This window comes from Vulpes lagopus, chromosome 10 (genome assembly GCF_018345385.1).
Source record: "Vulpes lagopus strain Blue_001 chromosome 10, ASM1834538v1, whole genome shotgun sequence".
In the NCBI taxonomy this organism is placed as follows: Eukaryota; Metazoa; Chordata; class Mammalia; order Carnivora; family Canidae; genus Vulpes; species Vulpes lagopus.
In genome coordinates, this window is record NC_054833.1 from 97206818 (window position 1) to 97221913 (window position 15096).

The 15096-nt window shown below is 41.9% G+C and overlaps 1 protein-coding gene across 1 annotated transcript in view; it reads left to right on the top strand.

Moving 5' to 3' along the window:
* PKD1L2 (polycystin 1 like 2) overlaps positions 1-15096 on the top strand; it is an 87436-nt gene that overhangs the window by 8532 nt on the left and 63808 nt on the right. The window contains exons 5-7 of the mRNA XM_041773043.1: positions 2615-2762; positions 11602-11831; positions 13642-14046. Of these exons, the coding sequence (XP_041628977.1) occupies positions 2615-2762; positions 11602-11831; positions 13642-14046 (783 nt within the window). The remainder of the gene's footprint in view (positions 1-2614; positions 2763-11601; positions 11832-13641; positions 14047-15096) is intronic.

Here is a 15096-nt window from a genome sequence, read left to right on the forward strand (position 1 = left end):
AAGAGACTTCCTCACTATTGATTCCTTGCAGCCTGACCTCCCCACCTGGCTTAGCCTTGTGGGGTAAAGAGTTTGAGGCTCCTATTGCAGAAATGAGCTATCAAGCCAGAAGTTTAAAAATATATATTAAAATATATTTAATATTTAATATATTAATATAGATATTAAAATTAATACTATAATATATTAATATATTTAATATTGTAAATATAAAATATATTATATAATATTAAATATATGATTTAATATAAATATTAAATATATTAATATATATTAAGAAATATATATATTTTTAACTCCCAGGATGCTTCAGATTAAATTTCATGGAGTGACCCAATAGTGATAAATATCATGGAGTGATATTTATCCAGACAAGACCAACATTGCTTGACTCAAAAAAATCAAAAGATTTTTTTTGCACTTACATACCCTACACCCACTAAACATCACCCTGCCAAGAACTTACATTTTAGAACACACGGGGACTTCTTCTTTTTTTTTTAAAGATTTTTTAATTTATTTATGATAGTCACAGAGGGAGAAGCAGGCTCCATGCAGGGAGCCCGACGTGGGATTCGATCCCGGGTCTCCAAGATCGCGCCCTGGGCCAAAGGCAGGCGCCAAACCGCTGCGCCACCCAGGGATCCCCCACATGGGGACTTCTTAAAATGACAAATTTTGAAAGCTATAAAAATAACCCGTATTACTACACTTTATAAAAGTTTGTCCAAATCAAGAAGACAGAGCCCCTTCCTTCAGTTCTACAGTCCTACTCTCCTTAAGGAAACCACTGTTCAATGTTCAGAATAAGTTCTTCTCTGCTTTTTAAACTGTTTTTACACATGACTGTGTACGAATGTATATGTGTAAAATATAATGTTAAATGCATTAGTTTATAGCTCAATTTCTTTAACTTAATAACATATCCTGGACATCTATCCAAGTCACTACCTTATTCTTTTAATAGCTGAATAGGATCCCATCATAAGATTATGTCAAATGTATTGGACCAGTCCTCTGGTTGCTTCTGATTTTTTGTTGTTAAATACCACTCTGCAGCACTCATTCTTGTGCATATATCTTGACATGTGCCTGATTATTTTTAGAGGACTGATCCCTAGTAGAAGGAATGCTGGGTCACAGGGTGTACGCTCTTTATATGTTAATAGATACTACACTCCAAAAAACGGCTGCATTGATTTATATTCCCACTAAGAGTATCTGTGAGTGCCACTTCCCCTATGTCATCGTCCAGACAATTAGTCACAACAGCACCTTCTATTGAGGGCATGAGTGATGGGCAGGGAGCTCTGAAGGGAAAGAGTGAGTCAGGGAGTGTTGGGGCCTCCAGGGGCCATCTGGGAGAGCAGGGTCTATGGATGGAGAAGGGAGGACCGCACAGAGAAGAGGAGAGGACAGCTTTCACCAGCAGCATTAGTTTACTAGACACGCTTGGGTGAAATGAGAGTGACTGGGATGTCTTCATTTGTTTTCTGGGAAGAAGAGACCATGTGATTTGGCAGCACTTTCCATCTGGTGGTTTTGCTAATGAACAAAGGGTGCCCTCTGGAGATCTGCCAGTCACAGTGTGGCTGTCACTGGACAGACGCATTGCTTAGGCCAGGGGGTATATGGGGTCTGGAGACCCTGAACTAAATTTTTGCCCCAACTTTGATTTCAAAAATCCTGCTCCCTTGTGAATCGATGTGTTCTGAACGCAATGTTTCTGATTTGTAAATGGAGAGACTTATCCAGCATCCCCCCACCCTGTGCCCGCTGCCACAGTGCCCAAAAGGGCACTAGCCATGGTCCAGGTTTCCTCAGGTAGCTGTGAATCAGGATGGCAACAACTCAGGAAAGTCCTTTTAATTGCCTTCCTTGTCTGTGCTTGGAAACAGAAAGATCATGCTGCACAAATTAGCCCAGGGCTGTGTAAAGCCCCAACAAATTCTATTCCCCTCCTCATCCTCCATGCCAACTTTGAAAGGTCAGGTTTTGTAAAATTTAATGTCTGCTAAATGGCTTACAATGAATCATTAGCCACCTTAGCCAAGCAGATTTTCCTAAAGGAGCTTTGCATTTTGTATTTTTAAACATAATAAAAATATATTTAGATAATCAATAGAATCCTGGTTAAATAGGGTACATTGTGCAGCTATTACAAAGAACAAGGCAGCTCTAACTAAATTCATATAGAACAATCTCCAAGATATAATAAGTAAAAAAAAAAAAAAGGAGTGTCAAAGTAACTGTATATATCATGTACCACTTGTATAAATAGGAAATTATGTATGTGCTTGTGAATGTGAAGATATCCCTAGAAGGTGACTCTGAATACTGGTAACAATGATTGCCTCTGGCGGGGGGAGGGGGCTGAAGGAAGGAAGGGAGGGAAGCTTTCTTTTCACTCTACATCCTTTATAAAAATTTCAAATTCTGTACCTTGGTCACCTATTACCTATGAATGAAAAATAAAATTCAAAAGAACTTAAAAAAAATCTTTAAAAAGCCCCACCTAAGGATGGACAGGTGGATAGAGGAGACTAAGTTTTAAACAAAAACATGTAATTTTGCTTTCTGATGGCACACAGTATTTCCATTTTTTGGTCTGCAGGCCTGCAGCTGATGGTGTCCAATGAGAGTTTCATCTTTGACAATGTCACCATCTCCCTGACATGGCTCCTTTCTCCCTACATTGGAAATCTGTCATGTATAATTAGTACGGGAGATGGCCACACTTTCGATCCCTACTACCCTCCCAGGTAAGAGGAATCTCTGAGTCTTGTTTCAGGATGTATCAGTCAGTTTCTACTGCATAACAAAACATCCCAAAACTTAGTAGCTTACAATAATATTATTTCTCATGGTTCTTTTGATAAGCTAGGTGGCTTTGCTTATGTGGGCCAGCTCAACTGGGGCTGGATGGCCTCAGAAGTCCTCACCTGCATGTCTGGTGGTTAGCTGAATATTGGCCAGGGACATGTGATGCTTATCACCCAACAGGCTGGCCTAGCCTCACTGGCATGGTGTCTGAGGGTTTCTAGCAGCAAGCAAGAACAAGGCCTAATGTGCAAGCATTTTTCAAATCTCTATTTGTGTCACATTTTCTAATGTCTCATTGGCCAAAACAGGTTCCATGGCCAAGACCAGATTCAACAGGTGAAGAATGGACTCCACCTGTTGATGAAAGGAATGGCAGAGCCACTGTACAAAGGGGCAAATGTATAGGAATGGGAGTAAGTGGCACTCACAGGTTTTCTTATTATAGAGGCTACATGAACAGTCATGAAGAGCTGGGTCCTTACGTCTTGGCTCTGTGTAGAATCTCTCCTGGGCCATTGTCCAAGGAGTCAGTTTTAGCAGATTTAGCAGATGAGGTGAAGAAGATGCTCACCTGAATGTGGGAATGTTTTCTGTTGGCAAGAATAATAAAAAAATAATAGTAGCGATATTAAAAACAGTCCAGCCAAGGAGCTTTCACATGAAATCTCATTCAACCCTCACTACAACCCTATCGGCTGGAGCTATGCTTTCCAATAGAACAGCCACCCACCACATGAGCTACTGAACACTTGAAGTGAGTGTGGCAGGTCTTAAGATATGATGTAAATATAAAATACACACAGGATTTTGAAGATTTAGTTTTCCCCTCCAACTTCCCATAAAAAATGTAAAGTATATCACTAACGTTTTTATATTGATTATATGTTGAAATGAAAATATTTTGGATATATTGGGTTAAAGAAAATAAAGTATTAAAATTAATTTGACTTATTCTTACTTTTTCAATATGGCTATCAGAACAGACACTATTTCTGTATGTCTCACTTTGTAATTCTATTAGATGGTGTTGAGCTAGGTAATTATCATCTTGTTTTTACAGACAAAACAAATGAGGCTCAGAGGGATATAGCAGCATTGCCCAAGCTATGCAGCTCGTGAGTGGCAGCATGGTGATGCAAGCCAGGATTGTCTGGCATCAAAGCTGAGGCTCTGAAGCCCCTGGTGGACAGCATGCAGCCTCAGGGCCTGAGCATCCTCTAGGGGACCAGAGCTTCCCCAACCTGATAGTAGCCGAACCCAATTCATAACATTTCAGAGTCCTACCTGGGTCTGGGGTAAGCTCCATTCTGCTCTGCAGGGTGCCCCCAAATGTTTCAGAATTTCCAGATCCTCATTGGGTTTGGGGGCTTCTTACAGGGGTCCTCAGTTCAACATGAATTCCCAGGGAAATAATAGAGGCCCATAAGCCCCTCTCCTAACTCCAAACTATGTGTAGCTCTACCTTGTGGGAGCCAGGGGGTCCAAATCTAGCCCTGTGCAGTCTCGGCATTGCTAGAAGCCCTGCGTGGGGTGAGGCCAAGAGAAGGCCAGCCTTGTGTATGGCCCAAATCTGCCCCAGTGTATGCTAGTTTCAAACCCAATGGTACTCTGAAGTCTCACGCATCCTGCCATGCTGCCAAACAAAACGGCATGTCCAGAAGCTAAGGTTCGTCTAGTCCTAGCTGCTGCTAACATGTGCAAGACAATCCCTGGTCTTGGGTTTCCATTTCCTTCCCTGTCACATTTATATGGATGGCCTTGATTGTTTCATGGAGTAAAATGAGAAATTACATGTGAAGATGATTTGGGGAAGAAAATGTTTGACACAAATAGCCACGGCCTTGCTCTGCAGGTTTCTTCTTGCTTGCTATCATTTCATTGAATAAACAATAAATGCTCAGCTACACAATCTTCCAGCCCCCAAATTTTAGACAACTTGCATTTGGCATTAATCAAAATTGACTGTCAGTAACCCTGCTAAGACCTTTAGTTACACAAAGACATTCCAGTAATAAACAAACAGTAGCTAAAAATGGGAGCATGTGGGACAAAATGTCAGTATTTGTCAACTCTGGATGGTGAGGTGACGGGTGTTTGTCATCTTGCTCTCTGGATTCTTTGTGATTAAATTTTTTTGATAATCAAAGAGAAACAACAATCAGTGTTTTACACTCGCAATCCCTCTGGGCATTAACTTGAAGCCAAAGCCACTGGAATTTGTTTTTTGTTTTTTTTTTTCTTTCCAAAAGAAATAGATGGTGATACCCTCTGCCATCACTCCTCTCAAATCATCCAATTTCATCTATTTTTAAAAAACTTTTTGGACCTTAAAACTACCTGCCCACCTTCTTCTATCATTTTTGTTAGCTTTGGGAGAGAAATTTCTGATACTTATCAGCACTAGCAACCTCAGGTAGAATATGAGAATATTAAAAATGGCATGAATTTTAAGTACAGAGAAGTAACATACCTTGTGTGAACGTCCCCGTGCTTTTATGTGTTTATACAGAACCCTTCTTTTGCTTGTTAAGCTAAGACCTAAATCAGACACTTCTGCTCTGTTGTAGACAAATCACACGAGCTGATGGGGGGAATCCAATCTCAAATAGAAACAGTCAAAGGATTTCTCCTTTAGAAGCTCCTTCTTGCCATGCCCTCCCCATGTCTTGTGTTCATTTGAACGTCAGGCTGTTTTGCTTTACTGTTTGTTATGGGAAAAACTTTCTAGGTTTCTGAAATTAATTATGTGCCTTACAGGACAATTTGCTAAGGTGAACTTTGTCCTTGTCCAGCGTTGGGTAACGCAGCACCACCTACCGACAGATCTGGGAACTGTCGTTCTTGGGTCTGTTCAGAGCTGCCTCTGCACATAGCCGAGTCTGCAGGAGGGGACTTCACTGGCAATTGATAATTCTCAAGACAACACAAAAATTAGAGTGGCCTAGATATACATAGGATGTTGGGAGGATCAAAGGAATTATATGGAAGGTGATGGTCACAAAAGACTGAAGTCTTTCAGGGGAATCAGGCAGGAGCAGTGGAAGTAGAGAAAATGAAGTCAAGGATGTGAAAGGGTGTAACTTCCTTCCATAACACAGAGCAGCTTACTACAACGGGAGTTCAGGGGTGTGTGGAGAGTATGAAAAATGATGCTAGAAAACTCAGAAGGGGTCTACTGATGAAGAGCCTTGATGCCAGCCAGTTTAGAGAAATTGTTTTTAAGAGAATATGTAGTTTGGGTACCAGAAAATTGTTTTGGGGTGCAGCAGGTTTCCTGCGGGATACCAGGATGGAGCAGGGGCAGAAGGTGGACTGGGATGCACTAGCAATCCAGGCCCCTCCAATCCCTACAGAGAACTCTAAAGCTGGGGGACCTGTCTCTATTGAGAAAAGAGAGCAGAACCTTTGTACTCTAGCATTGGGCTGCTATTGGATGCAGGATGACATCTTAGGAGAGGCAGCTCCCTTTGGCTAAGGGGGAGATAGATTCAGCTGTGAGTCCTCCGCCACTAACATGCCAGAGTGCTGGGGGATGCAGCCCTCGGTCTTGAAGGGCAGACTCTGGGTGACATGCATCCATGACAGGGGATATATAAGAATCTTCAGGCCATTCCAGTACATGATATGTGATTGTTAATATTATTCCAAGTGTTGCTAATAGTCACTGGGTAATTTTAAGGGCTAAATGGGACTACAAAGAAGAAAAGAACTGGCACAGAGTTGATACTTAAAAATGGGTAGCTGTTGCCATTACTTTCATATTACATAGAAGTAGACGGTATTTTTTTTTTTTTTAGTAGACGGTATTTTTAAGAGGCTAAGTAGGATAAATGTCATCCTATTATACAAAAAAACAAAAAACAAAAAAAAAAACCACCTAAATATTTGAATCTATTACATGCCAGGTACTTACTCAGCCATAGTCTCATGTAAACCCTACGACGACCCAGCCAGGAATGGCTGTCGCCTCACTGCATGGACAAGGGTGCTGAGACATTAGGTCATGCAGGTGATGGAGGAAGCTTCCTTAGCCTTTCCATTCCACCACACTGCCTGATCCGGTCGGGGACTCCATCTACCAAGATGGCTAGCAACTTGTGAGTGACATTAACAAAATGACCCAGACCTTGGTATTCCTAACAATTGGACATTATGAGCAAAGATTAAAAAGGGGGGGGAGGGGCGCTTCTTCTCCATTTTATTTGTTTTTAAAGAACAGCTGCATCCCATTAATATCAACTACCGAGCAGCATGTACAGATCAGTGAGTCACAGTGTCTTAAACTAATTTTTAAACTTTCTATTGAAGCATAAGATACATGCAAAAAACTACACACACACACACACAACCAGAGCTCAGTTAACTTCTATATGATGAACACACCTATGTAACCAGCACTCAGACCAAGAAACAAAACATGACCAGTCTCCCAGGAATCTTCCACAGGCTCCCAAGGGTACTGATTCCTACCACTATTGATCAGTGTGACCTGTTAGAAACTTCTAGAAATTGAATCATAAAGTGTACTCTCTTTTGTATCTGACATCCTCTCAATAGTACTTTTTTCAGATTTATCCATATTGTTGTGTATAACTGTGATTTCTTTTTTCTCATTCCTGTGTATGATTCCATTGTATGGACATTCCTCAGTTTACTTATCTATTCTAGTGTTGGTAGTCCTTTCGAATGCTTTTCCATTTGGGTAATTACAAATCGTGCAGCTGTGAACATATGAATGCATGTCTTTTGGTGTGCATATGTACATATTTCTGTTGGGTTTGCACCCAGGAGTGGAATTGCTGGCTCACAGCATTATAACAAAATGTTTAGCTGTTGCCTCCATTGCTTTGTACTCTGAGAATATCTTCCCTTCGTTGGCAGCAATTTCTAAAAGCCACTTTGTTGTCTCCTCCCTTGGGTGAGCTCATTGGGAGACAAATCAGGAAAAATCTGCTTCTCTGCCTTTTAGTTCTGGGCAATTTCAGTTGGCAGCAGAGTTCAGGGAATGGAATGAGTTGCTTCTTCCAGACAGATCCCTGAAAAACAGCCCAGATTTTGCTATTCAAAACCATCCTTCACTTTCTCTAAAGAGTTAGTGTTTTCTTCTGAAAACTATATAATCTGATATTAATAAAGCCTAATCCAGCATCCTTTTGATTAGTGTCTGCTGGCATGGCTTCTATACTTGTACTTTTAACATATCTATATCATATTTAAAGTGGACTTCTTGTAGAAAGCCTTTGGTTGAGACTTTTTTTTTTTTAAATCCCATCTGGCATAATAATTAGAGTGTTTCAACCATTTACAAGTAATGTAATTACTGATATAGTTAGATTTAGGTCTACTATTTTGTATTTGTTTTCTCTTTGCTCTTCTGTTTATTTTCCCTCTGTTCCTCACCTTTCTTGTCTTATTGGAGTATTTGAATATTTTTAGTATTCTATTTCAACATATCTATTAACTTTTTGGGTTATAGCTCTCTTTACCACTTTTTTAGTAGTTGCTTCAGGGATTACAATACACATATCCAACCTCTCACCATCTACATGGAGTTAATATTTGACGAGAAAAATGTTCAGTAAAATGTTGAAGTCTTACTGACATATAGGTCCCTTTGCCCATCCTCCTTTATATAATAATTGTCCTAGGTAGGACATTAACATACATTGAAAACCCCCTTCCAAAAGTCATACACATTTAAAGAACTTCAGAGGAGAAAAGAAATCTACGTATTAACCAAAATATTTAACCATTACTTGGGCTCTCCCTTTATCCCTGAAATTCCAAGTTCACCTCTGGTATCATTTCCATTCAGCTGGAAAAATTGCCTTAACCATTTCTTTTATGGCAGATTTTATTTATTTTTTTTTTCAAATCTTTATTTATTTATGATAGTCACAGAGAGAGAGAGAGAGAGAGGCAGAGACACAGGCAGAGGGAGAAGCAGGCTCCATGCACCGGGAGCCTGACGTGGGATTCGATCCCGGGTCTCCAGGATTGCGCCCTGGGCCAAAGGCAGGCGCCAAACCGCTGCGCCACCCAGGGATCCCTATGGCAGATTTTCTAGCAACAAATTCTCTTAGAGGATTTCTTTATTCCTGAGAATGTCTTGACATCTTTATTTTGCTTCACTTCCTGGAGGACATTTCTGCTAGATATAGGATTAGGTGTCAACAGGTCTTTTCTTAAAGATGTTGCCACTAGTTTCTGACTGCCATGGTTTCTGAGGGACAAATCTACAGTCACTCACATCTCTACGTGTAATGTGCCATTTTTTCCAGGCTCATTAATCTTTGATTTTCAGGAGTTTGATTACTGTATGTGTAGGCATGGTTTTAACTTTTTTCCTTTTTTTGGGGGGGGTTCCATGGAGCTTCGTGAATCTTTAAATATATGTTTTGCCAAACTAGAGAAGTTTTCACCCATTATTTCTTCAGTATATTTTTCTACACCAATCTCTCTTCTCACTGGTACTCCAATGATACAAATATTTTATCTTTTGATATTGTCACACAGATTGCTGATGCTCTGCTCATTTTTAAAAATTTAATATTTTGTTAATGTTTCCAGTTATTTAATATCTGTTTTTCAACTTGGAGGCTTTCTCTTGCTCTATGTTCAAGTTCACTGACTTCCCTCTGTTGTGACTATTCTGCTGTTGCAGGCATCCAATGAATTCATCTCAGGTATTGTTTTTTACTTCTAAAACTTCCATTAAAAAAAATAAATAAATAAATAAAACTTCCATTAAAAAAAAAAAGTTTGCTTCTCTACTCAGGATGTCTAGCTTTCGATTCATTTAAATAGGGTCTACTTTTATGTCACGGAGCATGGCTATAATGGAGGATTTCAAGTCTATCTGATAATTCCAACCTCTGAGTAGTCTAAAGGCTGACATTTATTATGTTTTCCCTTGAGATTGGATCACATTTTCCTCATTCTTTGTATATCAAGCAATTTTTGGGTTGTATTCTGGACATTTTGATATTAGGTTCTGAGACTCTGGATCTTGTTAAAATCCTCTGTAAAATGGATTTTTATTTTGTTTTAGCAGGCAAACTACCCAGTTAAATTCAGACCACACTTTATGACTTGCCTTCTGTGAGCAATGGTTCCCATGTCGATTCAGTTTCCAAAACCGTTTGGGTCTGCTCCACTCATGTGCCACTCGAGTGGTGTTTATATTGTAGTTTGATTCAAACAAAGCCTTGGCTGTGTGTCTTTGAGTCTGTTTTGCACGTGCATAATTTATGGGTGAGCTCATGGTTTGTGCTGGGTTGTTCATAGAAGTTGGGGATCCTCATCTCCAAAACTCTCCTTTTTAGAGTTTCCCCTACAATCTCCAGCTCCCACAGGTCTCTTTTCATTGCTCCTCTGGATAGGAAGATGGGTTTTCTCTTGGGGATGTGGTGTCTGCATCACCTTATGCAGTCAGTGCAGCTCCAAGAGAGAGGACAGCCTGGGTTAGGGCCACGAAAGAAAAAAGAGAAACAACCCAAAACAAAAACAAGTATTTTCCCCTGTGCTCTTGGGCTCACTAGGTCTCTTTTTCTTGGTTCTCTGGCCAACCAGAGGGGATTTCTCTTGAGGTTTTTGTTTACCTCATTCATTGTGCAGTTTCATGACTCAGGCTACCCTAGGGACAAAGCCAAGAGATAAAGGAGGTTAAAAAAGAAAAAGAGAAAGAAAGAAAATACATGAAACAAGAAAATCTCATCTTTATGGGTAATTCTTAAAGTTTTGATTTTTCTCCCCCACCTGTATGCTGTTGTTTACTTTTCAGAATCCTCAGAAAGTTTCTTTTTTAATTCTACCCAGGTTTTTAGTTGTAATCAATGGAAGCAATAGACTATGGTGGGCTTACTCCGTGGTCAGCACCAAAAGTCAGGTTACTGTTTTCTAAGCTTTTTCAAAAATACATTCACTTGTCAAATTTTTCTCAGCATCTACTATGTGCCAGGTGCTGAGCTAGATGCCAGGTTATAATAAAAAATTAGACAGATACTGTCTGCGCTGACAACCTAGTAGGGGAAGAATGAGAGTGACTGAGCAACCACACAAGGGATGAGTGTCCCCCAGGAGAAGCAGTGAAGCTATGGCATTTCCTTTTATAGGGAACCTAAGGAAGGCTTCCCTGAGGAAGTGATGTTTAAGCTGAGAACAGAAGGGGCAGCTTGAGTATGAGCAGAGATGGGTAAGAGCCTTCCCAGCAAAGAACAGCAGACAGGAAGTGGCACATCCCAGGAACTGAAAAGGTTTTAGTGGACATACAATTAGAGGGGCATGGCAGGAGATAGGCGTGAAGTCAGGAAGGCAGATCATGTGGGTCTTTATAGGCCATGTTAGAGATTTTTAATTAGTCCCCTTGGGAAAGTAAGAAGCAAAAGATACCCATAATTCTGATACATTTGGAATAGGATCCCACTTTATACATGGGGAAAATGTGGTAGGCTGAGGCACAGTATGCAAGAAGACCCAGAGAAGGGATTTAGGTGAGCTACAGAAGGAATAAATAGCAGAAAAAGGACTTGTAACTAAATATTCAACTTCCTGGTGGGCAGTGCTATTTCTTTCACTCCCAGCTGTTCCAGACTTTCATGAACACCAAGACCTTCATGAAAACCAAGAGCTTGGTTGTGTAGTATCTCTTTCTTCATCTATTGTCTATTTGTCTTTGCAGAGCCGGAGAATGTGAGGTGGGTGAGTGCATGTGTGCACACATATGTGAATGCATGTGTTTGTGTCCTCAACACTGGTAACACTGAGTTTTACCGGCAGTTCATCCAGCAGTGTGATCCACCAGTTCACAGCCCCTGGGGAATTCACTGTGTTTGCTGAGTGCACAACCACTGAGTGGCATGTGATGGCCCAGAAGCATGTGACAATCCGAGACAAGATGGAGAGGCTCAGTGTGACAGGGTGCTCCAGCCTGTCCATGTCAGGAGCCAGCCCTCTCTGCCGCACTGTCTTTGGGGACCCATTGTGGGTTCAAGTGGTACTTGATGGAGGTGAGTCTACAGAAATGGTCAAGGTCAGGGCCACCTTGATTTTCTCCAAATCTATCCATCCAAATCCCAGGCTTTAGTAAATACTAACAGCATTCATGTATTCAGTCGGTTTTTTAGCTATCCATTTATTAGCACCTAGTGTGTGCCCAGAACTGGTCTAAATGCTTTATTACTAGCCCACCCAGTATGTACTACTGTTATCTCCAGTTTACAGATGAAGAAATGGAGGAAAGGTTCAGAAATTTGTTCAAAGTCATAAGACTAGAAGCTAGTGAAGCTCTCATTCTTCCGAATGCCCTTCTTTGCATGCCCACGGTCCCATCAGAACTGAATTTCCAAGTCACTCCTTGTTGGGGGAACTTAGAGAAGACCGGGAGAGCTACCAGCTGGGCCTGAGCCCATCTCAGTGCAGCCAGCATTGACCAGCTTGGCACAATGATGCTTCCCTGATCAGGACTGCTATTTGGTGACACTTGCTGCTATAGCCACAGCTGCTGTTATGGCTGGTGTCTGCTCTCTGCTCTGATTGGTCAGTTTCTTTTCTGATTGGTCACAGAGGCCATTCTGATTGGTCATCGCATCCATTTTGATTAGGCAAGGTGTCCCTTCCGATCAGTCAGAGCATCTATTCTGATTGGTCACAGTGTCCATTCTGATTTATCAGAACATCCATCCTATTTGGTTGGGACCCATGCAACTGAAACCATGCAGTTTCAGTTGTTGAATATTCTGAATATCATCCCTTTTCTCAATGGAGACCCTACCAACCCTATCCTCACCAATGCAGCATCTTTCCTGCAGGCAAAGGTCTAATTTGAGACCTGGACAGAAGCCTGTTGAGGTAAACCACGTGGAAGAGAGCTGCAGAGGTGAGGACATGACTCAGTCTGACCTCACAGCTCCCGGAGCCTCAGTCAGCAGTGACTTGATAGAGCCATCGCGGGTCCTTAAACATGGGCTCCTCTCTGTTCTGGTGTGCTTGTTGGCTGAAGATGGCTGCTATGTACCCCTGGGAAGCCTAAGATAATCCTTCATTTATTTTTTCATTCCACAAATATAATTGAGTGCCTGCTCTTCACCAAGTGTGGGGAGAGGGAGCAGTAAACATGAGAGTCAGAGGGCTAACATCACTCTTGGCAGCATCAGCTACATCATCATCATCACTCAAACAAGAAATACATTGCTTGGTTTCTATTGGAAAGAATCCTAATTTGGTAGTTTAAATCAGATTTAGGAGTCAACCACAATATTTAGCATCCAGTTAGGACAGTCAGTCCCGACCCATAAGGGAGCCCCATCTTACCGTGGACAGGCTGAGTGCTCCTGTTGAGCAGGGTTGCAGGCAGTCTGCCGTGGAGATGGAAGGAAACTTCACCTATTCCTCCTACTTCGAACAAGACTGGAGGCTAATTCTTATGCATAAAAATCAGCCATGCCTCAGGAGATGCTCCCTTTTTAGCCTTCCTCTCTCCAAGGACAAACCTGTCAACAAAATGTTCTCATATCTCTATTACAAACCTTTAAGTTTATGGTTAACACATGCATAGTATAAATTAGAATGTGCAGATGAGCAGAGAGGAGCCAAAAAGAAAAATCATTCACATACACAATACTCAGAGATAATCACTGTTAATACTTGGGGTTGGATCTTATCCTTCCATATGTCTTTATGGCAATACCATGTCCCATGTAGATGGGCATACCCATCTACATCCAAAAATCTGACTTCAGAGCTTGAGTCTTGACTATCTCTGTACAATCTATGGCATGGTTGTTGCCAACATTCTCAAATATTTCTTGCCACACATAGGAACAGGGGTAACTTACACTGCGCTGTTGGGTAACACAACCCTGGCTGAGTTTACCACGCCGAGGGGCTTGCTACCCTACAATCTGACCCTGGACAGAGCAGCCCAACAACGGATGGGCCCAGGGATACACCACCTGGAGATCCGAGCCACCAGCAACACCACCACCGCTGCACCTTCCAGAAACATCACAGTCTACTTCATGGAGCCTCTGTCAGGGCTACAGGCCTCCTTGGGTTCTGACCACTTGGAGCTTGGACAAGACCTACTGGTCAATGTCTCAGTGGCTCATGGCATCCCGGAGGGGCTGACCTTTGAAGTGGCAGGACTCAGTGCAACCTTCTCCCATGAAGAAGCAAGCCTCGAGGGACCACTTGGGATTTACCACGTAGCAGTTCCTCTTGAAGGTACTTGGGGTTGGTGGGCCCCCTTCTTTTTTTTTTTTTTTTGGTGGGCCCCCTTCTAAACTTCCTTCCTCTTCCCTTGACTTGGGTGTCCTTGATCCTGCCAGCCAGTTTTGATGTGTTCTTGTCGCAAACCTGGTTCACAGCATTCAGCCTGAGTTACAAAATAAGGAAGATACATATTATCTGCCCCCATAGAGCTTAGAGTCACAGGGGTTCTCAATTCTGGCACTTCTGACATTTGGGACTGGATCGTTCTTTGTTGTGGGGGCTGTCCTGCACAAAGTAGGATGTTTAGTGGCATCCCTGACTTCTATCCACTAGATGCCAGGAGCCCCTGACCCCTTAGTCATGACAACCAGAAATACCTCCAGACATTGCCAACTGTCCCTTGGACAGCAAAATCTTCCCCCTGAGAACCACTAAAAGGGAGCTGGAGTATTCCAACTATTCCATCATTTTTTTTTTTTATTCCATCATTTTTAGAGGAGAGTGTGGTTCAGGAAACTAGTCCTTGCCCTTGGGGGAGACAGAGGTAAAAACAAGGGTAGGAGGGGGAGGAACAAGAGAGGAAGTGTCACGATGCTGGCTAGAACAGAGACAGGGTGACAGACTGGCTGGCACCACTAGGGGAGGAGACCATAGCAGACATCTGCATTTAATCTGGAGAGAACAGAGAGTCCTTCAGGGCAGTGTGGTGAAGTCAGGAGGCAGGAATGTGATGAGGGTCGTAGAGTCTCCAGCCCACCTGGCACCCGGTCCCCCGCAGGTATGCAGGAAATGGGGCAACATTGTGCAGGTGTGGGGCTACCAAGCCCTCCTCTGGAGCAGATCTGGCAAAAGAAATAGCAGGTTAAATGACAGATTTGAGAAGAAAAACATTGGAACTTCGCCAGGTATCAGAGGTCCAGCTTGAAACAGGGAGAATCCAGAATGAAATAAAATGAAATGACAATGGAAAATACACACAATATATAGGCTATAATTCAAACACAAATTAATTTTTTTGTCTTCTATAAAAGTTGCTTGGCAGGGGATAATAGATAACATCTC